Source organism: Streptopelia decaocto (genome assembly GCF_964273445.1).
Source record: "Streptopelia decaocto genome assembly, chromosome: 2".
Taxonomy (NCBI): Eukaryota; Metazoa; Chordata; class Aves; order Columbiformes; family Columbidae; genus Streptopelia; species Streptopelia decaocto.
This window is the reverse complement of record NC_138655.1, coordinates 116,178,835-116,202,664: the sequence shown is the minus strand read 5'-3', so window position 1 is coordinate 116,202,664 and position 23,830 is coordinate 116,178,835. Positions and strand designations below refer to the sequence as shown.

Here is a 23,830-nt window from a genome sequence, read left to right as displayed (position 1 = left end):
CTAATCAAATAATTTTATCTGCAAAATCATTTGTGGAAAGTCACTGCACACGTAGCTTTGTCATCTACATAATACTATTCATACTACAACGTCTCCACAGAATAAAACCCCATCATGTCAGAATAATCAGAAGCCATCAGCACATCATAAACATCCCATGGCAGCATTTCTTTCTCAAGAAAACTATTACTGATTCCAATGGAAGCTTAACTTAATAATGATCACTTAAGAGTACAGCCTCTGCTTTCTCACTCTCTTCTCCCTTTTACCTCCTTTCTTTAGTATATTTTTCTTTTACTTTGCTTCCACTTAAAAGCAGAGTCTTTATCTTACAGAACTGGAAAAACTATTGCTGGTGGTACTTTGGCTGTGCATTGCCTCACCTTATATCAATCTCTAACTGTGAATAAGTGCAGTCTTTCAACAATGTCCCAAATGGCATTCTTGAGTTCAGCAAGAGTGAATTTTAATATAAGAATGACAACCAATTTAATTTGCCAAGTCTACCTGATAGCCTTGCTTCACAAATAATTCATCATAACATCTAATAGATTTATTTCTTAAACTAATCTCCACATTATCCTACTAACCTTTGGATTTCTGACATCTATCTTCCCAATTGGAACCACTAACAACCGTAAGTGATCATAATGAAACCTTTCAGAAAGCCATATAAAAGCCTTTCAGAAGGGGGGAACTTATACTTCATTATAAATATATCCAATATCCACTCTTCCTTTTAGTGACTTAGGTATTCTACAATATAGACACTGATGTAGAAATATTTGGAAACTCTAGTATAACGATGCTAAAAATGAAAAACTATATGAATCATTTTCATGCCAGTCTTTCCTGTTCTCCCAAAGAACTGCAGCTCTACTCAAAATACTTAAAAGAAATACCAAAGCCAATACCCATCTAAATTAGAAAACTCTGCTGATTTCTGTGGTCTTCCTTTCAGCCACCAATGAGATATGTCCCGAGCCAGATAGACCAGCTGCTTTGGCTAGAGAAAGGTTGTGTATCATCACAGTGCTCTGAATGAGGCTGTCAAAGTAATTCCATTTGCTGTCACCTGAGGCTGTCCACCTCAGCTCCTCTGGCATCTATTCCTGAGCACTGTCTAAGCAACAAGGTTTATACCATTTTCTGTTTAATTAGCTCTCTGGAAGGGAAGCCTGACCTAAACTAATATTTGGCCTCTTAACTAGAGGAGCTGCCCTGTCATGTTACCAGGACAAGCTATGTTAGTGAACAGAAGGAGATCTTCAAGGTAATGAGTAGGGCAGTCTCACACAAGAGTTAACCTTGGTCCAGAACCTGAGGGAATGGCAGGAAGATGTGCCAGGGGAGGTTTAGGTTGGACATTAGGAAAAGGTTCTTCCCCCAGAGGGTGGTGGAGCACTGGAACAGGCTCCCCAGGGAGGTGTCACAGCCCCAAACCTGACAGTGTTCAAGAAGAGACTGGACAACGCCCTCAGACACAGGGTGTGAACTGAGGGGTTGTCATGTTGTGATGGTTGTGATTCTATGATATCATGAACTGCTTCAAATCTAAATCTATGAATAGAACTGTATCAAAAAGAAGCACATACTCTACTTTGACAGGATTTAGATTTCAACTAGTTTTATAACATGCACTTAAAGATAAAGCTCCTAATTTTCAGTCACATTGAACGCCTGCAGACGTATCTGTTTCCAGTTAAAGTGATGGATGCTTAGTGAAAATGAGCCCTGAGTGAGAAAGAAAGTACCAAAAAGGTAAATAGATGTAAACTGCTGAAAGAGAACTTCTCTTAATCCAGTCTTCCTATTCCAATCATAAAAAAAAAAAAAAAGCAAATAAAAGTCACCAAAGAATCTACTTTCATTTTTAAAAATAACTGAATCTACCGGATATTTTTATTGATTGTTAAAAACTTAACAGTGCACTAAAAGTTTTAGAGGTGCTGAAGATACAGTCACTACATCAACCAACAATATTACATAAAATTAGTATAATTTCATCTAAGGGTTAAAACAAAATATTTTATGATATTTTTCAATTATACTGTGTATGGATACATACACTTCAGTGTATGTTGAGCATAATACTGATAAAGAAACATTAGAAAAACTGAAAGATTCAGGAAGTAACAGCATATTCCATAATTATTCTAAATCAACTTCCATAAACTTCTTCCTTTAATCTAAAAAGACAGAATAAAAAGAAACTACAAAGATAACTTAATGAAGTAAAGCAGTATCACCTCATGCATTCATGACTGCAAGAATTATATCTTAATTTGGCAACAATTTGCAATATAAAGCCTTCAGGGATAAGAAGGAACATGTAGAAATAAAAATTTTAAATACCTTTTGTGGAAAAAGTTAATTCTGTCAGTAAACTAGAGAACTGCTGTCTAAAGAAGAAATTCAAGAGAATGTATACAATTCAGACCACTACCTTTATAATATAGACAATTATGTCAGTAAACTAAAAATCTCACATCTAAAGAAGAAATATAAGAATATATATGATCCAGACTATCACTTTTATACTATAGGCTGTTGCATAATTTCTGAGGAAATAGTTAAGATTTTTATTCTCTTCTCATCTTAAGTTCTCATTTCTCCTCCAAATTCACTGTAAAGGAACTGCTATGGCTAAGAATATACATTATAAACCATACTGTCTTATATATTGGCAATTATTTTTTAAAGTTATCTTTTTTATTAAAATTCCTCATCAGTTCAGAGCCAAAACCCTCAGACTTATATGTTGGTCCCTCATAAAGAAAGAACTGCATATGAAAGAGGGCAATGTGTACTATATAGCTTACTGACAAGCTTTAATTTATTAAAATTCTTGCTTACACAGTACCTTGCACATCCAAGAGACATAAAATTATCCTTTGTAGCCTCATTCACTATTTCTGATTCAAATACATTCTCCAGGTGCCATGCTTTAAAATGAGAGGATTACGCACATTCTAAAAGCCCGATACAGCTAATTAGCTATAGCTGTATGTATTAATTTATCTATGCAAGTCTATTGCCTATACATAATTTTTTCTAGGTTCTGTGAAGTTATTACTAAAATGGTATATAATTCTGTACCTTATATTTACATGCTGTATATAAGCAGAAATGGACAGATACCAAGCTCCTCCTTTTTCAATGGTTCCTCTCTGCTTTCACAGAGGAAGATTTAAAAGGAGGCTTACACACCATTTCTGACTCCACTGCCTAGTTTCAGTGAAGAAGCTCATCAAAACAACATAGTCCAGACCAGATTAGACAAGAAAAAAATATAAAAGACATCAAAAAGTAGTTTGAATAGGGGAAAGATTATCAGTTCTAAAACAACTATAAAAAATGCTTAAAAGGAGGATCTGAAGAAAAGGAGGGGCAAGCGCAGGGGAAAAAACAGTGGAAGCAGAAAGGTGAGAAGACTGACTAGATCACAAATGTGAAGAGAGCAAATGTAAAGCAGGAACTAAAGCTGAGATTTCACTTAGTTAAGATTAGGTTGAACTTTAAATGTAATAATGAAAAGCAAACAAAAAAAAAAACCCAGAGCAAATTAGGAGATTCAAATAAGAGACATGATGATACATTTGGAGTGAAGTACACAAGCGTAACTTTAACAAAGCAGTTTTGAATAAACTAAATAAAATGGATTAAAAGAAAAGGGTAGCCACATTAGCACTAGGTACTTAATATTAAATAAGAATATCCTTTCTGAAACAGAAAGTATCTTTCATGACTGCATAACACAGAAATTGCAAGAATTAAGCACTTCAGCTGTACAAACCTGCTACCTTAGGTACTGCATACAAATAGTTAGAAGTTGAACTTAGTCACAAATATGGATGCCTAGAACAGGCATTCTGTGTCACCGCTGGAAACAGCTGTTGGAGAAAATTAGTAAATAAATATTGGAATATTTACTACATGGGTTCTGACAGACTGCAACATTATACCAAGACTAAACACGCCAAATTGGGCCTATCATTTACTTATTTACGAGTGTACCAGTACCCTCATTTTGACACATCATTGAACATGCCTGTTCTTTGAGTTGAAAATCAGCTTCTAGCTCAAAGTAGCAGCACTGAAATCTGAACTTGTGATCCCTCAGTCTTCTACTCCACCATCCTAAAACTCCTTACACCTATATATACACTTTTTGTCACTGTTAGATTTTCAGGAACAGAAGGTACATGGAAATGATGCTTCCTGCATTTTCTGAATGTTTTGTTCCTTTATAGGCAAGTAAAAGGGACGTACACACTTTTCAAACTCCTTCCTGCTCTACTGTTCTAGTTCAGAGAGTAATTCTGCTATGATAATTATGAATCTTCTAATACTCCAGAGACCCGAATACACTTCAGAGTAGTTCATAATGAAACTGAAGAACAGTGAATTTACCACACAAAACTGAAAGCTATATAAACTATAGTACTGAAGGACATAAATTAGTTCTGTTTTCTTGAATCCTTATTAGATACATCAAATAAAACTTCTTAACTGGCAATAAAAACTACTAGTAAATATTTATAATGTATATACTCAAGACACTGTGGCATTTCAGAATTTATTACAAAAGGTTAGTTTGCCATTTTTATAAATAGTGAGACCATATACAAATACTCACTCCAGACAACATACTGACATAAAATCTAATTAAATAAGCTTAGAACAAATAAAACAAATTTATGATTTCATTAAATTTAATTATGATTTCTTAATTACTAATGTAAGAATGCAAAGCTTACTTATATGTAATAAATTGCTAGATCAGGGCAATTTATTGAATAAAGAGCAGATCAGAGGCCACCAATGTAAAATAAAGAAATACAGCAGCCAAGATCTTAAGCTGCAGTCAAAGAACATTAAGCACAGTGAAGGCAAATTCAGTCAATATTTTCAGGATTTGCATATCCAATGCTTTACTAATGAAAGCAATAAAATTTACACGAAACCTCATTTTAGTTTTTAGTCAGACATGCAAAAATTCTAGTCTGTTAATTTTAACTACTTCTATTACATCCTGATTCGCAGCAGGAGGGGGGGACAAAATGTCATTCACATGCTCCTCTACCTCCCCTATCCCCATATCAGGCACTAAACATTGTGAGCCACTCACTGCCTGGACAAAGTGGCTCTGTGTCTGTGCAATGCAAAGGGGACTCATAAAAACTCAACAGAACAAACAAACAAAACCAACAAAAACACAACAAACAAACAAACAAACAAAACCCACACCCCAAAATCCAAACCAAACCAAAAACAAAACCAACAAAAAACCCACAAATATTAGAGCCAGTGTATGAAGTCAGCAGAAAAGAGCACTAATTTGAAGACTGGAGAGGTTTGAAAAGCAATGAGAACGTTTTCTATTGGTACATCAGTAACAAAAATAAGACTAAGGAAACTGCTATCACTGCTGAATGAGGTGGGGCCAAAGGACATAGGAAGGGCTCAGCCGGTCAGTGTCTCCTCTGCCTCAATCTCTAATGCTCCCAGGCCTCCCATGCCCATGTGCCAAATAGCAAAACCTGTGGTAGTGAAGTAGATCTACAGGACAGGAAGATGAAGGTAGAGGACAACTAAGCAAACTGGACATGCATAAATCCGTTGAACCAGAAAGGATGCAACCAAATGTGTTGAGGAAGTCAGTTGGCATAGTTGTGAGGGAGCACACAACTTCAAAAGCTTGTGATGATCAGGAGACGCTCCTGTTGACTGGAGGCAGGTGACAAAGGGCATGCCCACCTTCCAAAGGGCAAGAAAAGGAAGCCCTAACTCTGTCCCTGGAAAAATTACAGAGCAAATTTTCCTGGAAGCTATTTGCAGGTACGTGAAGGGCAAGAAGACTGGTAATAGAACAGATTTATCAAGAACAAAACCCATCTGACCAGCACGACAAGCTTCAATTACAAGATGACTGGCTCAGTGGACTAACAGAGTAAGTTTAATTTCCTTCAGATTTAATAAGGCTCTCAAGATGGTTTCCTATACCTAACCAAACAGCAAAGACCTGGACTTAGGTGGACTATAAGGTACATAGAAAGCTGGTTGGACCACCAGACTCCAAGGGTTGTGATCAGCAGTAAAAAGCTGGGGCTACCAAGAGTCAATATTGGGGCCAATACTGTTACTCAGAGCGTGAGATGACTCAAGCTTGGAGCAACTGGTTGAATCAATGGAAGGTTAGGCCAACATTTACAGGGATTTTAAGCCAGAGAAATGGGCAGACAGAAACCTCCTGAAAGTCATAAAAGTCAAATGCAAAGTCTTACACCCAGGAAGAAGTAACTCCCATGAAGCAGTTTCACAGAGGATCTGGAGATTCAACAGAACAGGTTGAACACAAATCAGCAGTGTTCCCTTGTGGCAACAGAGGATAACTGCATCCTGGGCTGCATACATACCAGTGCGGCCAGATGGCTGAGGAAGGTGTTTTTTCACTTATACTCTGAAACGTAAGCCTATCTGGCCTACTGTGCCTCAGTTCAGTATCCCACTGTAAAGTGGACTTTGACATATGGTGGTTAGTCCAGAGGAGGGCCACCAAGATGACTGAGGGCCAGAAACACATGATAGTTGAGGACAGGCTAACAGAGCTAAGTTTGTCCAGCTCAAAGAGAGCTAAGGATATAATGGGTGTTTTCCAACACCTGAGAGATCATTGTAGAGAAGATGGCGCAAGACTCTTCTGGAAGTACCAATGAAAGTTCAGGAGGAAATTGACACAAGTTCTAGAAAGGGAAATCCCAATTAGAAATAAGGAAAATATTCTTCACAGCAATAGCAGTCTCACATTGAAATGGGCACAGAGTTTATAGAATAACCATTCTGGAGTCACTTAAAGCTTAAGTAGCTAAAGCCCTGAACAACCTAGAATGCAACTAGAAACTGGAATTGCTTTGACAGAAGGCTGGACCACAAAACTTCCAAAGGTCCACACCAGTTTTTTCTTATGATTTGCATCTGCTTACAAACAAAAAGAGGGAAGGCACTTTATGTTAATTTTCATTACTTGTGACCATAGTTTGTGCTTTATTCTCTTTGAAAAAGACTATATGAACATAGCTAGAAAACACTAAACATGCCCTTTAACATATATCTGGCAATGAATGAAGAAGTAATTGTGAACATTAGGGATTTTTCTTCCAGTTATCATCCTGGTAGCACTCTGCTGCACTCACTTTTGAATGGCAAGATCTTTCTTGTAGCGGGGAGCCCAAAACTGAACACAGTACTCCAGATGTGGTCTCATTAGTGCTGAACAGAGGGGAAGAATCACTTCCCTTAACCTCCTGGCTGCTCTCTTGCTAATACAGCTCATGTTGCCACAGCCCTTCTTTGCTGATAAGGCACACTGCTCATTCATGTTCAACTTTTAACTGGTACCCCAAGTCCCTTTCTGCAGAGCTGCTTTCTAGGAAGATGTACTGCCACAGGTGGCTATTCCATCCCAGCAGCAAGCTCTTACTCTCACTTTTGTTGAACTCCATGAGGTTCCCATTAGCCCATTTCTCCAGTCTGTCCTAGTCCTTCTGACTAGCAGCCCTGACATCCAGCATATTGATTCTGCTCCTCCCACCAATTTGGTATTATCCAACCAGAGAATACACTCCAGCTGGTCACTCTGGTCATTACTGAAGATGTTAAACAGTATTGATCTCTGAGGCACACTGCTAGTTATTGGCTGCCAGCTGGACTTTGCACCACTCACCATCTGAGTGAATTTTCCTGCCCACCTTTTCTTCCATTTAATCAGTCTGTATCTCACCAATTTGTTGATAAAGGGGTGTATAGGAGAATGTGTCAAAGGCCTTCCCAAATTCAAGGCATACAACACCCACTGCCCCCCATCTTGTCCACACCGTCGGTCTCATCCCCATTGTAGAAAGGAATCAGGCTGGTCAGAGGGCTGGGGCATAAAACATACAAGGAAAGGCTGAGAAAGCTGTTCAGTCTTGAGAAAAGAAGGTGCAGGGAGGATCTCATTGGTGTCTACAAATAACCCATCAAAGGATAAAGAGAAGCTGGAGATAAATGTTCTCAGAGGTGCACGGCCATAGGACAAGAGGCAACATCCACAAGTTGTAACATGGGAAACTCCAAACATATACAAGGAAAAACTTGAATCTTCTGAGGGTGGTCCAGGCATTGCCCAGAGAGGTGGTGGGATTGCCATTCTTAGAGACTTTCAAGAGTCAAATAGACATGTCTGAGCAATCTGACATATTTAGACCTGCTTTGAGCAGGAGGTTGAATTAGATGACCGTCAGAGATCCATTCCATCCTGAAGTATTCTATGGTTTTACAGCTTCAAACATATTAAAAAAAAAAGTAAAAAAAAAACAAAACCAAAAAACACCAAAACCACAACAAACAACAAACAAACAAACAAAAACAAAAACACACACACATTACAAAAAAACCCACAAAAACTATAAGACGTGGTTATTTTTTAAGTCAGTTTGATGACACTGCACAGATGTTTTCATTAAAATTCATTAAGTTTTTTTTTGGTGTAACTTCTGCTGCTAAAGATTGTGAGACCTACTTTTTCAATAAATAATATGAAAGACTGAAGAGACTGATATACTATCATCTTGGATGCATCTACTTCAGTAGTCCTACTCTTAAAAGTTTTGAAACAAATACGCAAAAGTGACACCATAAATTGAATTTAATGCTTTAAAATGTTTCTTGTCCTGTTTTTCCATCTTTGTTCATTCCTCCTTCAACCCTGCTTATAAAACATCTAGCACAAAAATTTGTTTTATGTCTGATTATTCTTTCTTTAAAAAAAATCTTTTGCAAACAGTTGTCTAATAATAATATATTTTTAACCATCTAGTTTTAGATGCTGTGACATCATTTTCCAAGAAAGATGGGTGGCTGCATAAAGTGGTGTAGGATAAGAAGAAGATTGCTATAAGAGTGGAGGAAAAACTAGTAAAAGAAATTGTAAAAGTTAATAAGTAAGTTTCCTATTTCCATATGTTGTGATATACTTTACATATTTATAAATATTTTTGATTCTTCAAATGGTGATGTTCTGGAAAGTTGAGGCTGCTATAACTGACACAGAGCAATTTGTATTAGTATATTTGCACTGTACTCACACAAACAAGCACAAATACTTAAAACTGCATTACAAACCTTGAGCATATTCACAAACAAACTATAAAAATGCACCTCTGTGCTTAGTTAGTATAGATACATCTTTAAATCCACACTTAATTAAATTTAATTCAAACTGTTGCATGGGAAGAGTATGTCTTTTTTGTGTTATTTTTTCAAGAAAAATATATCAACATAAATTATTAATAAAAATTTGACATGTTTCAGAACTGATAAGTGATTCTATAAGAACAAATTAGTGTCTCATGGATGTCGCTATTTAGTTTCCCTACACCAAATATTCAGAAATTGCAAGACTTCCATTACTAAACTTATAAATTAAATAGCTTCTCACTAATGTGCCTTAGACTGACATCTTACTATAATTACGAGCCAGAAATAGTCCACAGTACAAATACATTTGTGTGTTCTTGATCACCCGATGGTTTGAAGATGTTAAAATGCAGCTAAACTCTTCCTCTATTTACCACAATCTGTAGGCAATAAAGACCTCAAAAAAAAGAAGAGAAAAAGGTATTTCTCCTGCTTTCCCCGCCTCCAGCAACCTCCGACATGTTTTCTGCCTTGAGCTTTGCCTTGGGCAAAAATAAAGTCAAGTGGTCTCATACAAACAGTAAATGTAAACCCTCTACTCAATTCTTTCTCATTCTACAAATTGGAACTATATGCATGGTTTTCTTCTCTTCTTCTAACACAGCTAAGTCATCACCGAGAAAAATGTAGAATATAGCACAGCAGACGTATGAGAATAAAACTAATTACTTCTTTTTGGCCTCAAAAGAATGCTAACAACCCAGCAGGATAACAATGTAGTTTTCAAAAACTGTATGTCATCCACTTCAAAACAGAAAGCAAATCTTGCTCAAAGATTTACGAAAATCAAATTGCAAAATGACAGTACAAACTGTCAGAACATTTCTCAAAAGAAAGGCACAGCATTAATAAATTCCACAATTATTAACAGCAATTTATATTCACTATCCCATTTTCGACAAACAAGCAGCAATACATAAACGTTGAACGTAAAGAGAAAAGCACTGCATTTTTGCATTAATGTGCTTCTTAGGTCGTGGTCTTATCATAATTATTTAAATTCAAGAGCAATACTTGGTTGACAAGGTACTGCAGTGCTGCAGGCTACAATCCTCACACAACGTCTAAAGGGTTATCACAGTGGAGAAATTCTGTTGAGGACAATGAAAGAGCCTTACCCCTTCCCGAAGACACCTCATTAGCACAGTGTAAGCAGCTGAGGGAACAACCCAGCATTCTCTGGGGTGTTCCCTTTTTCGCTCCTGAAATGAAGCCAACGGCACAAATTATTAAATCAAAAAAATCACAATAATCTCAGTCACATAAAAAATGGGTAACAGATTCTTAATAAGGTTCACATTATACACATTTGAAATTAACATATGCTAGAAAATATATTAAATTCTAGGGTAGTATTACTATTTAATGTTATTTCATGTGCAGCACAGAAACTTGTATTATATTAGCTTATTCAAATAGTCTCCAAAATCCATACCAGAACTTGCCGTACTATTTCTTAGTTTCATTGATTGCTTCTAATTCACACACACAAAAAATATCCCTGCATTCCTCTCAATCAGTTTGATTACTTCAGAAATAAACAACTGATTATTAGGAGTAGTAACATTTCTCTTTAAATGTGATTTCATTACATGAAACAAAATTACTTTTGTCTGGCAACTAACAAAATTGCTTTGGAAAAAAAATATTCAAAGTCATACAAGGAGATAGAAAATGTTTAATAGAAATTACTGTATGGTATAGCCTTCACTACATATCAACACTTGATGTATATTTCCTTGAAATCAACCTGTTAGAGAGGCTAACTCACTGCCAGTTGAATCAGGGGCTTGATTCTTCCATTAGAAGTTAATTAACTCCCCTTCCCTCCCGCCCTGCAGTTGCCTACAGTAAAACTTCAAGTTTAAAAGAGGACATTTGGATATCATTAACATTTAACTAAAAAACCATCCATATCTAGGCTAGTAACACAGAGGTATAAGCAACTGAAAAAAAAAAAAAATAGCCTCTTTTGGGAAAGAAAGTGAGAAGTAACAGGCATTGGGTGTGAAGATGATTGGCCATGAAGTCAATGTATTGCTTGTCTTAATAAACAGACAAAGGATGACAAGCAACCTTTCTTCAGAAATTATGCATTTCTTGAACCCTACTGATTATATTAGCAAATTATTTTTAGCATTCTAATCAACTGTTTATAATAAAAAGCATAAGATGGGCAAGGTGGGGGTTAACAATGCAGAAACAAATGACACTTTCTGAATTTCCTGATTTCTGAGTGACCTACACTAATTCAACATATTTGATGTGATAATGTCAGGCATTTAATTACAGCACAGCACATTAGCAGGGAAGACTATTACTGAATTGCCTAGTAAAATTAATTGTCCTTCTTTATTCAAAATAAATCGAAACTTTATTTGCAACATATATCAATAGCGAAAATGTGTTAAATCTCCCATTTTTTAAAAGTAGTATGTCTGCTAACTTTGCTTTAAGAGGTATAGACCAAATTTCCTTGGAAGTCATTTACAGACAATAATAATGAGTGGTTTGACATCTGACAGAGACATCAGATCTACTACATTCCACCTCCTTCATTTTATCTGAGTAACAACATGTTGACATCTAATCACAGTTTGCCTTCCAAGGTTTAGTGTATAAGTTCAAGAAAACACAGTCCTAGCTCCAATGAAGGATGGTAGGTTACTTTCTAACAGTCAAAAGTAGAATCTTCTCCACCTGGAAAAGGCAGGACAAGACTAAGACCCAAGACAGTTAAAATGACAGCTTACGCTGGAACTGGCACGGGTCTGTTTCTCATTTCATTCATCTAATTTAACCAGAAATTCCGCCAAGTTTTTCTGTAACCATACATACTATAAAATAAAATAAAAAGCCTTAAGAAATGGTGCAGTCCTGAAATATTAATAGTTCTTCAATTCTTTAAGCTGATTAACGGCTTTCAGCAAGGTTTAGTCTCTAATTTGAATTTTAAAAAGGCAAAAGGTGTATGAAACTCAGCAGCATTCTTAATTACCTAAACACACCTACACAATCTGATATTTAATAAATTTAAATATATCACCAAACAGTGAGGAATCTTTCTGCTTTTTGCTCACAGCTCATGTTGATTTTGATTAAACTTTAGTTTCTGCACCCTCATAACACAAACAGCACAAAACGAATAGAAATGTTACATAGAACTTGAAAGTTTTCCCTCCAGGCAATTCACTCAAGAGTAAAAGTACATCCTCCCTGGGGTCTGCTCATGCTACTTTTTAATTGCTCTTGGCTTCTGTTTGGAATAAAAATGCAGAGATGGAGAGTAAGATCTTACTTAGCAGATCTCATATGCAAGTATGTACATAATGTCAGAGTTTAGGACTGAAGAGGACCATTATGATTATCTGGACTTTTTTCCCAGTATTTTCTACACCACAGAAGCAAAAAGAGTGATCCTGTATTTAACCTAATGAATCATGCTGCACCTAGATAGCTGAACTTGATTTTAAGTATTTACCAAATGTTCATAGAAAAAAAAATAACCTTTATCTTTATTTAATATTAATATTGTGTTTGTACCTGGAAACACTTAGAAAAAACCCACACAGAATAAACAAATAAATAAAATCAGCCATGCCCCCAAAAACTTACCATTTAAATGATAAATATTTAGCAGCTTGATAAAACAATGAAGTAGGCTGAACAGCAAAATGGAACAAGGACAAAAAGAAGAACAAAAATATTTTGTGTGCAGTTCTTAACTAATTAGATGCAGTTATGATTTTTTTTTTTCTTAAATTAGTCAAGGCATAAAGTTTTGCTGTTTAAAAATATAAATCAGGAATAGACTTTCTCATTTCATCTCATACTACCACTCACTTGGTATGTGATCTTGGCAAGGTCATTCAGTACTACTGTTCTGCAGTTTAATGAGCAACAAAAGGCCTACAACACTACAGTATTCTGAGCGTGAGTAGGTACATAACAGAAAAATGAAAAGTTTTATAAAGGGGTTTTCCTTAAGAAAAAAAGTTAGTAGAAAAAGTACCACAGAACACACAGGGACAAGAAACTGTTGAGGATCCCAATGACAAAATAATTTGCTTTCTTTGTCTATATTTCCAAAGCAAATTTTTTTCACATTTGTTAAATTTGTAAGGATCACTGGACAGTCTTACCTTGCTGGCTATGAGGTAAAGAAGCTCACCAAGTGGTGGCAGAAGGCATTGTTTCAATTTGCTGTTTCTGAAGTTCTCTCTGATGAGTTCAGTTAAAAGCATCATTGCCTAAAATAAAAAAAAAAAATCATAGGACAACATGTTTAAACTTTTCTCAAACAAAAGGTACTGTTAAAGTTAACAAGCTTCATCTGGAATGCCATCTTACTGATATACTCTTCACTAATGCTGAAGAGCCATTTGCAAAGGATTCAGTAAGCATGGAAAGACAAAACCTGTTTAAATTGGAGTGGTTAATCTGTGATTTCTTTGCCATTATGTGTTCTCTAACTCTTCCATGTTCTAAACCAAGACACTTCAAGCATGGGAGATTATGTGACAGAGATGAAGTTGTGGAGGTGGACAATAGCCTGGTGGAATATGAGGCGCAGAATAGGAACACATGCTATCACTGACTAAAGTGTCACATTGCTCATTTTTCTGAAGTCGAAGAAAAGGATGGATGACAAAATACAGTCACATTCATATACCTGCATTGTACCTACAGCAGCAAATTTTGCTTCCAAAGTTTTTTCGGGTGCTGTAGCTGCCAGCCAGACAAAAGACTGATGCGGCTCAGAAGCCAACAATAGAGATACACACATTTTCTGGACATAACCAAAGAAGTAGTGTAGCTTGTGTGGTACAAACGTAGGAGAAGGAAAAGCTTGGGAAATGAGAAGCTTGAAGTTGAGGAAACAGATGTAGATGAATGGACAATAGGAATGCAGAAGAGACTAAGAGAAGTCTATAAGGTTAGGAGTTTGCTCTAGAGTCATCCATATGAACAATTCACAATAAATTTCCCAAGGAATTTTAGTTTCTTATTTTAGAGAACTGTGGACCAAAGACACTTAAGTGCTTACTCACAAAGGGGAGAGCAAAACAATCCCTCTGAAAGGGATTTAGTGCGATATGCCTTTGAAGAGATGTGCACAGTAACTGAAGAATATAAATATAACACAAAAGTTTTTCAGAATTACAAAGACACACAGTCTTTACCTTGGGTAGCACAGGAAAAAATAATTAAAAACCAAAACAAGTAAAACCCACGAACACCTATAAAACACCCTAGCGTTTGGCCAAAAAATAGGCCTGGCTCTGTACTTTCAAAACATGCCCTCTCTTTCCACTACCTCAAACGGTCCAGCAAAACACAGTCCCATCTAATCAGTAAGCAAGAAGCAGCTAAAAAGAAAGTGTTACTCTGAGGTTTTTTTAACATAAATCCCATTCTGTACAAAGTAATGAATATAAATGCCAAAACACATATATTGGCTGCTGATCCCTGCAAAGCAAATGGCAAATTTGTCATAATGTGTATACCCCAATTAAAAAAAAGTAATATATTATTAAATTCTTGATGGAATACATATATACTACTAAAACATAAGTTTTTATCCACAAAGAACAAACATAGCAAACCAGTGTAACACAGAAAGTATTTCAACTGAGAGGTGTGCTAGGCACGAGACAAAAACACTGTTGTTTTATGGGAGAGGACTAGTATAAATGCACATAATCTTGAAAAACCAGAAGATAAATTCATTATAATCTCTGAGTTGCAGTTCAGAATATCCTGATATTATCTTGATATGAGAAACTGCCTCAATGTTTATCAGCATCTTATAAGTCACTTCAGATCTATTGCAAGACTATCTTCTAGAGATCTTTATCAGAAAACTACTCATAGACTATGTTGCTGGATTCTGAATGGTTTTCATTACAAGGTTTAAATATTTTACAATGACAAATTCATAGATGCATAAAATCACTTGCTCAGTAAACAAATATTCTTGTCTCCTAAATCCTTTGCTAATATGAAATGCAATTATGTTTTTGCAAGTCATAATATTTTGCAGTCTCCAACCTTACTGTCTTTTGTATCTCCACAGAAAGAGGTAAAATATTGACATAAAGGCCTCAAAAGCTCAGATTAAATAATCTGTGAAAATTAGTCCCATTTTAGCAGACTTTGCAAGAAATAATCTGTGAAGATCGTGAAGATCCCATCACAGACATTCACAAAAAGCATTAAGGGAACTGAAAGATGTAACAGGTAGTTTAGAAAAAAAAATAAATCAGGAGTTTCTAGAGTTTAACAATCATTCCAGGAAACAACCATTTCCAGTCTTAAAAGTTATAAAATGTACTCTTCTGGGTTTTGTGGGTTTTTTTTGTTTTAATAGTTTGCAGATATATTTGGCAATACAGCATTTTTTCTTCCTCAGAGCACCAGAGGCTTTTTATCCTCAACTTTTCCTTGTTTCTCCTTCACCTTCCAACCTTAACAGCTTCATAACTTCAACCTTTGTACAGATAAATCACATAAAACGGTAAATGTAGTCTTCAAATCAAAACAAAAATATCTATGAAACAAACTTTGACATTTTCCCCTTTTTTTAATGCAATGGTATGTTCATCAACAGTTTTCTTCAACTGCTTTCAGAATGTTTCTTCAAATGCTATTCAGGAACCTTAAACAGCCTGCCATTCCAGAGAGAGCTTCATTTCCATATGTAAGAAATAAATGTATCAGTAGGTTTTAAAGCTTCTAATCTATCATCTTGAGAAAGTAGTAGTAAAGTTGGTTCAAGTGCAATTCTGCCCAAAATGATGCATACATAGCGGAAGTATTTTCTCCTTTATTAGATTTGTTTTCTATAGCTATGAAGAATTACTGTTGTTTCTGTGATTAAACAGCTATTTTGAGAACTACTTCCACTGTGGAATCAATACCACTGAAAGTACCTCAGCACTATGCTATTAAGAGACATTATCCATATTTAGTTAACACTTCTCAACTTTGCCTCTTTAGATGGAGGATGAACACACCATGAAATAGTATTTAGACCACACGAAATTCATGAGCCGTGTGATAACGTGAGCTGCAGGCAATAGTTCCAGCAGACTGGTTAGGGACACTAAATCATCATGATACCTAAGTTACAATTACTTGTTTGTTTGTAGGCAGGACTTGATGAAGAAAATACAAATCAGATTGCACATCTGCTATAGAGAATCAAGGCAAGCTGTTCAAAATTATTAGGTTTAATGATGTATCTCAACCAGCAGAAAGCCCTGACTTAATATCAACACTAATCTTGTTTTACACCTGTGATATGTATTTTCCCAAAGCAAGGTTAATAAATTGGTAAATTTTGATGACACACTATCTAAATAATTTATGGATGCAGTCCTGAAATTCTCAGAATCTGATGTCTTATTAAATAAAATAATGAATTAAAACTTTGCATTTAGTAAACTATTCATGTACTCACTTGTACTAAGTTCTGTTTGTCTGCCTTACTACTCAATATAAGTATTTCAAAACTGTCATTAACATTAAATATACTGGATAGATTATTCACCTTCTATTTTTTTATTGTTAATTAAAATTAGAATTTAAGATTTGAAATTAATGAAAACGAAATCAAAGAACAATATTTGATATTGGTAAACAGAAAGTACTCTTTCTCACTTCCAAGATTTTAGGTCTAGCAAAACTAGTTATAAGTGATAAGTTATAGTGATAAGAAGAGGAAGTTGTTCTCCTGATATTCCAATTGTTAAACTTTTCTCATATTTGAGCAACAAACGTGGTAAAACTGAGTTAAAATTCAAACTAAGAAGTTATTTCCTTTCCTGTGCACAAACAAAAACTGCCAAAAATCTAGTCAACACTGCAATAAATTCACATTTTCATTTTTTAAAAAGCTGGTTTATTAAACAAGGGGGAAGATCTGCTTGAAGATATCTGACCCATAAGATCAGTGACTGACTTGCAATAAAATTGTTAAATCTTTGTTAAAGAGAAAAAGAATATGTTGTGTGAATTTTTATACTGATTATCTACATATTTTTATAAGTTTGCCCATTAAAGGTTAATTTTAGTAACTGTAGGTAGATTCATAAAAAGAAAAGCAAAATTAAAATACCAAAATCCAAAGACTAATATGATTACATGGGGGTACTATGGCAGAAGGCACTGAACATTAAATAATTACCCCAGGTTAAGGAAAAATATAGGACTTGAAAAAAATCTGCTCAAAGACTTTGATTCAACATCAAAGGCTAGTATAAATTTTAGGTAAAGAAAGTACATTACCTGGAAAAATGCACAACAGAAAAATCAAATTTATTTTAAATAAATAGTTTGACAAATAAAGTCTCCTTACCTATAGTACCTTTTTTTCTTTTCAATTTGTTTACATTTTCCCTTTCACTGAAGTAAATAGTAATGAACTGCAAGTCCTACACTGTCTGGTAAAAGCACCTTAAATTTAATAAATTGCCTACACCTTTTACACTAGCTGTCAAACTGGATGGATATATTATAGCTATAACAAGAGAAGAAGGAAGAAAGATTCATATCTGGAGAGACAGTACCTTCATTTACAAAAATAGTGTGCGGATTTGATATATTACCTGCAGCAGTTTCCCGACCCATTTCAAGCTATAGCTAGAAGTTTCCTGGCAGTTTCAGGAGTCCAGAAGTGAATATTACAGCATATTCAAAAAGAGAACTTATTTTATACCTTAAGACGTAAAGTGCCAATGTATAGATTTATTATATTACTCCATCTTTGATCTATTAGTATGACTTTCGCAAGTATTAGTGGAATTTAAAACATATTTAGAATTCTGCAGACCCTCACAGCAATAAAAACTGTCTATGCCTCAAGCATAATGGAAATTACTTTTCAGTTCATTTTCTTGTGAGTACACACACATCATGTAACATGGGCAAGTAATGTCAAAGCAATCTCACTTTCCTTGGAGAAAAGCACTCTCACTAGGCTGAGAAAGTACCCCCTGGTTATATTGCTGCTAACCAGAAAAGAAACTACAGTAATATTTATACTAAGTACTCATTTTAAATGGTGCACGAAAATAAAGATGATCAGCCCTTTCTGAAGATCTTGAGTGTGTTGCCTCCCTCGCTTCTCAATAGAATATGAATAGTTAAAACATTACAAGGGATAACTGCACTTAATCAGGAGCTGGATCCACATGTACCCGTGACCCACTGCACCTCAGTGAAAGTGGGTTAAATATTCTGACATAAACAAGTGGCTTGACTGAAGACTCAGGTGGCAAGATGGAAACAGACACTTTTGTCAAGCTCTTCTGTGGGGTGCAGATACAAAAAGAAAGGGTCTGAGTCGGCAAAGTATTCAGGTTTTGCAAATTTTGTGTTCAGTACAATAAACTGAATCTTGGAATGAGGAAGACTGAAGGGAAGCCTGATGATCAGACTATGGATGTGGTATCAATACTGTCCAGAATGTAAAAATAAAGAGAAGCAAATGTACAACATATTACACATCTTCTGTAGAAATATAATGCCTCTAGAATTCCTCTATGGAGCAAGATAAGATGGATGTATGACCATTTTCCAAGTGAAACACAATGCAAAATTGATTCATCATTAAAATCATCATGTAACTGCTGTAGGAAGAGGCCTTAGCAGATGAGTACCCAACCAGATGTCATGACCTCAAATGGAGGGTCCACCAACTTGCTTTGGAATCAACTCAAGATCCCAAAGGGATACAATCAGACACAAATAGTAGAAGTTAACTAACAAATTTGTTATGTTTGCTTACAAATAAAAAATGCATCTAAAAGAACTGTCCAGAAGCTCTGGGGTTTGCTTGGTTGTTATTTTTTGTGTTATTTTTAAGAAAAAAAAGAAGTTATTTCTTCTCCTAGTCTGTCATGAAGGATGTATTATTACATTACCTCAGCTGCAGATGTTCATGAAAATATCCAATTTCCATCCCAGCCCCCAAGTCTGAAGTTTTTTAATGACAGGAAAAAAACCAATAACATTTGCTCCAAACAGGAAAGAGATCCTGTTTTCATTTTTGCCAAGGGCAGGAATGAAAAAAATTGCTCAGGAGTCCAAAAAGTGAAGGTTCCCTGAATTAGAAAGATTTCTGCCTTCAAAACTGAGGTCAGTGGCAATCAGCTGGAGCTGGTTTATATCTAAAGATGTAAACTAGAACTAGAAACCAGTCTTCACAGAATGTGATTGGGCAGGAGCATCCAGAGAGGTCCTCTCCTCTCCTCTCCTCTCCTCTCCTCTCCTCTCCTCTCCTCTCCTCTCCTCTCCTCTCCTCTCCTCTCCTCTCCTCTCCTCTCCTCTCCTCTCCTCTCCTCTCCTCTCCTCTCCTCTCCTCTCCTCTCCTCTCCTCTCCTCTCCCTCTCCTCTCCCTCTCCCTCTCCCTCTCCTCTCCCTCTCCTCTCCCTCTCCTCTCCCTCTCCTCTCCCTCTCCTCTCCCTCTCCCTCTCCTCTCCCTCTCCTCTCCCTCTCCTCTCCCTCTCCCTCTCCTCTCCCTCTCCTCTCCCTCTCCTCTCCCCTCCCCTCTTCGAATATCATGTTTCTGGATTTTTATTCTTTGTGTAACTCTCTGTGAAGTTTCACTAAGTCATCACTTTCTGCTTCCAGGCAGTGCACCTTTTATCCATTTGATTTAGAAGCCATACTGACGACACTCTTGAAGATCAATGTCGATCAATAAAATATCCATGTAGGATATTTTAGATTGACTAATTATACATAGATTTTTTCATATTTTAAAAATTCTATAGATTTTTGATGATTTTCCATAAATTTTCTTTGAAATTATTTCCCTGAAATTCCTTCATTCTGCTCAGTGAAGATACAAACTAGACCAAACTTCCAGCTAGAAATTTCCTTATTCTCTACAGAATTATTTTAAAAATGTCTTTCAGACTAAAATAACTTTTTGTTTTTCCCAGAGTCTAGTTTGAGTGTCTTTTAGTGCTGTAATCAGAAGGCAGCAGGAAATTAGGCTTTTCAGCTACCACCAGTGTGCAATTTCTATCACAAAAACATGCTGTAGCCTAATTGTGTCAATCGAGCAAGTATGTGCTTTGGAGGAAAAGGCTGGATTTTTTTCTCCTGTTACTAGTCTGTGAGCTGATTAATTTGCAAGTGCAAGACAAAACGAGATGGAAGAAGGGCTCTCTTTTAGGTTCATTCTTCAAGGTACATACTTAGTTGCAAGGGCTGAACACTTCCATGAGCAAATTGTAAACCAGCTCTCAGAGACCCAAAGTCGGTGGACTCAAAAGATATTAAAAGTATCAAAAATTTATTAAAACCAAATTCACAGCTAAGCCAAGCTTTAATAATAAAATTTTAAAAATCTAATAGCAACACAACATAGAATTGCAATACTGTGTGATGTGACTTTGCAAACAATAGGCAACCAGCATCAAAATTATGCCAGGAAATATTTAAAGCCTCACATAGATACATATTTTCCAGATTTAATAGAAAGAATCAAGTGTTTCATGTCAAGAAGCTTGTGCATGAAAAAATTTTCAGTGTGGTCTCTTGCTCACAGTAAGAACGCTAACTTTACAATTCATTTGCTGTAGGTATTTGATGGTTTTGCTAATACTGTAGCAATGTAAGAAAAGCAAATATTACACTTTTTTCACGGAAAAAAAATTGTTCTTGCTAGGTTATTTTAAGTACAGAAACAATATTCCATCTAGTTTGCCTAGCCTTTCACACCCCAAACATATCTCCAGTGTATACGACACATCCATCTATAATATTGATAAAGAAACAGATGTCAGCTCTACAGTAAACCAGAAAAAAAATTGAAAGGGGGAAAACCACACAATGTAAACAGATTTGTCTTAGACATAATAAACCTAAAAAGATCTGTTGGAGCTGTCCTTTTCAATACATAAAATTCTTTGCCCTGTAACATACTTTTTCTTTAATATATTAAAAATGTTTCAGTTAGCTGGAAAAGCTATTTGAAAGTCAGAGGAACCTCTTTTGTCAATCTAAGAAGTGAACATAGAATGTCCTGAGTTGGAAGGGACCACAAGGATCATCAAGTCCAACTCCTGTCCCTGCGCAGGACAACCCCACAGTTCACACCATGTGTCTGAGGGTGTTGTCCAGTCTCTTCTTGAACACTGTCAGGCTTGGGGCCGTGACACCTCCCTGGGGAGCCTGTTCAGTGCTCCACCACCCTCTGGAGGAAGAACCTTTTCCTAATGTCCAACCTAAACCTCCCCCAGCAGATTCTATGATTCTACACCAAACTAGTACATATATGAAAATATTTTGAACACACTACACACAGAAAAAACTCAGAGATTACTCTATTATGTATCAGAACATACCCTCCTAAACCAAGGATTTTCTGTTTAAACTTTGTGATAGCTAACAAAGGAAGAGGTGAATATGCTAAGTGGTAGCCTTTGTGTAATTAAATTCAAAAGTCAGCCAGCTGCAAGTCAATTCATGAGAAAGGCTTCGTTAGCCGACAGATCTGCTTGTTAGCTGTAAAAGCAAGGATTGTGCAAGTATTCCTACTGCATTTTCTATATATGGATCAAGCTGCCTAATTTTAAATAGAGGGAACTGCAGGCAGTAAATGCTCTCAGGGCTTTATAATATTTGGAATTTTTCCTCTCCATGAAACAGTTCTCAGTGCTTTCAAAAGTACAGGCTTGAGCAAGAAAGCTAAGGGTATATTCCCAAAGGTAACCGGTGGAGTGGCTGACAGTTTATTTGTTAATATCACATTCATCTAGTACTGTTGACAGGCTGAATCTTGCCCTTTCTAGTGCTGCAGGATAACCACCCTTATGTTTTTGTGAAAATAACAGCAAGGTAGATTACATTTCCTGTACAGGATTTGATTGTACTTGTACTGATTTTTTGGGCTTTAAGAAAAAATATAAAATGCATATTCAATTCATCTTTTTCTCTGTGTGTATGAATAAAGCAGAAAAGCTATAAAAACTGCGGAACATTTTCCGTTTAGATTCCCAAATACAACCAATAAAGGCACAATTATTCCATGCATAGACAGATCAGGACACAAGTATATTCTAAAGCCTCAGGAAACTGATGGCGGAGGAGGGACAAACTGAAATTAGTTCAGCATAGCCCACATAGTACAACAGTCAGAAAAACTAAGCTTCCCACTGTACAGTACATACATAATCAAGGTAGCTGTCAGATTTCTGGTACACTTAATCTAATCATCATTTTCCTCTGGAAGTAAGTTAACCTGAAACTGCTTGTCACCCTAGGATCAAGACAAGAATCCTCCAGCTGCCTTCCAAATCAAAGAAGCTTCGAGGTTTTATACTTTGCAGCCCTAGGAAAGGATGGTTTGCACCAATACTGAGACCATAACCTTCAAATACTAGTTGTAGTGTTAAAGAAGTAATTATTTAACAACGTTTTTGTGAGATAATTGTTTCTTTAGCTGTGCTAACATGGAAATAGCTAACTGTATAAGAGCAAATGACTACGTAATGTTAAAATGAAAACCTTAAAGCAGAACACTTGAAACATGAAACATTTAACACTTTAGAAAGAAAGACAGTGAGAAGGGCCATGGATCCAGAAAACAAAGTCACACTATGCTTTAAACAGAAATCTCACAGCTTGTGTTGCAAAAATATAACAGTAGAGATGGGCAAAGATATCAAAGAGTTAGAATCAACAAAAATCTGTGATTACAGGAAAGCATATATGCTGAAAATAGTCCTACAAGCTGTCTAGTGAGACATGAAATGTTTCCATCATTATAATAAATTATAAAGAAGCCTTTTAAAGTGTTCTATGATGTAAGATATGCTATTCTATACACAAGCAATTTAAATGTGGCAATCTTGCACCCAAATTGCACATCACTTTCACAGAATGAAGGTAACATTTTTTCAATGTTTCATTCAAAAATAGAAATTTATTTTAGTGTTCTACTTTCTTCATACAAATAAGTTTACTTCTGAAATAATCAACATAAAAAAGTTACACAACAATATTAAAGGTAAATGAGTTTCCCCAGATACAAATACATTCAATAGATATTAAAAAGAACTTGACCTAAGTCAATGTGTGTTATCAGGTATAAACCAACTGTGACAGTAAGTTTTCGTATGACAATATTTTTATTCTAAAAAAAAAATTGTTACTCCAATGCTTAAAATCAAGACATATGGAAAAAAAATCATGATTTCACAAGACAAGACTCTGTCAATAAAAACACAACATGCTAAGCAGCTGTCAACTGGATCAAGACTGCACTTTGGTTTTGTGAGTGATCAGCTCCAGATGTTTTTTTAAAAAAGGTACAAAAAAAAACCTGAAAGTGAGCTTGGGCACGCTAGTCAAAATTAACTCCTAACTCTGAACAATTAGGTACTGACATTAAATCTGAAGTATGCAGCTTTCAGAAATGTTTTGCTAGCGCTTGCTATTTTAAGTCTGATACTCCCATTAACTGTACCAACACTTGGAACTTATTTGAAATTTGCCACTTTTCAGCTTTCATGTTCTCATGTGGAAAGGCGCTTCTTTGTCTCATTATGCATCCTCTCATTGGATCTTAATTTGC

General features: G+C 35.9%; 1 protein-coding gene across 8 annotated transcripts in view; it reads right to left on the bottom strand.

Annotated features, from left to right (window-relative positions):
* Positions 1-23,830, bottom strand: part of ULK4 (unc-51 like kinase 4) — a 240,153-nt gene that overhangs the window by 179,057 nt on the left and 37,266 nt on the right. For all 8 annotated transcript variants that reach the window (XM_082044443.1, XM_082044446.1, XM_082044445.1 and 5 more), the window contains exons 18-19: positions 13,383-13,490; positions 10,359-10,442 (exon numbers count right to left, since the gene is read on the bottom strand). In XM_082044443.1, coding sequence (XP_081900569.1) covers positions 10,359-10,442; positions 13,383-13,490 — 192 coding nt within the window. The remainder of the gene's footprint in view (positions 1-10,358; positions 10,443-13,382; positions 13,491-23,830) is intronic.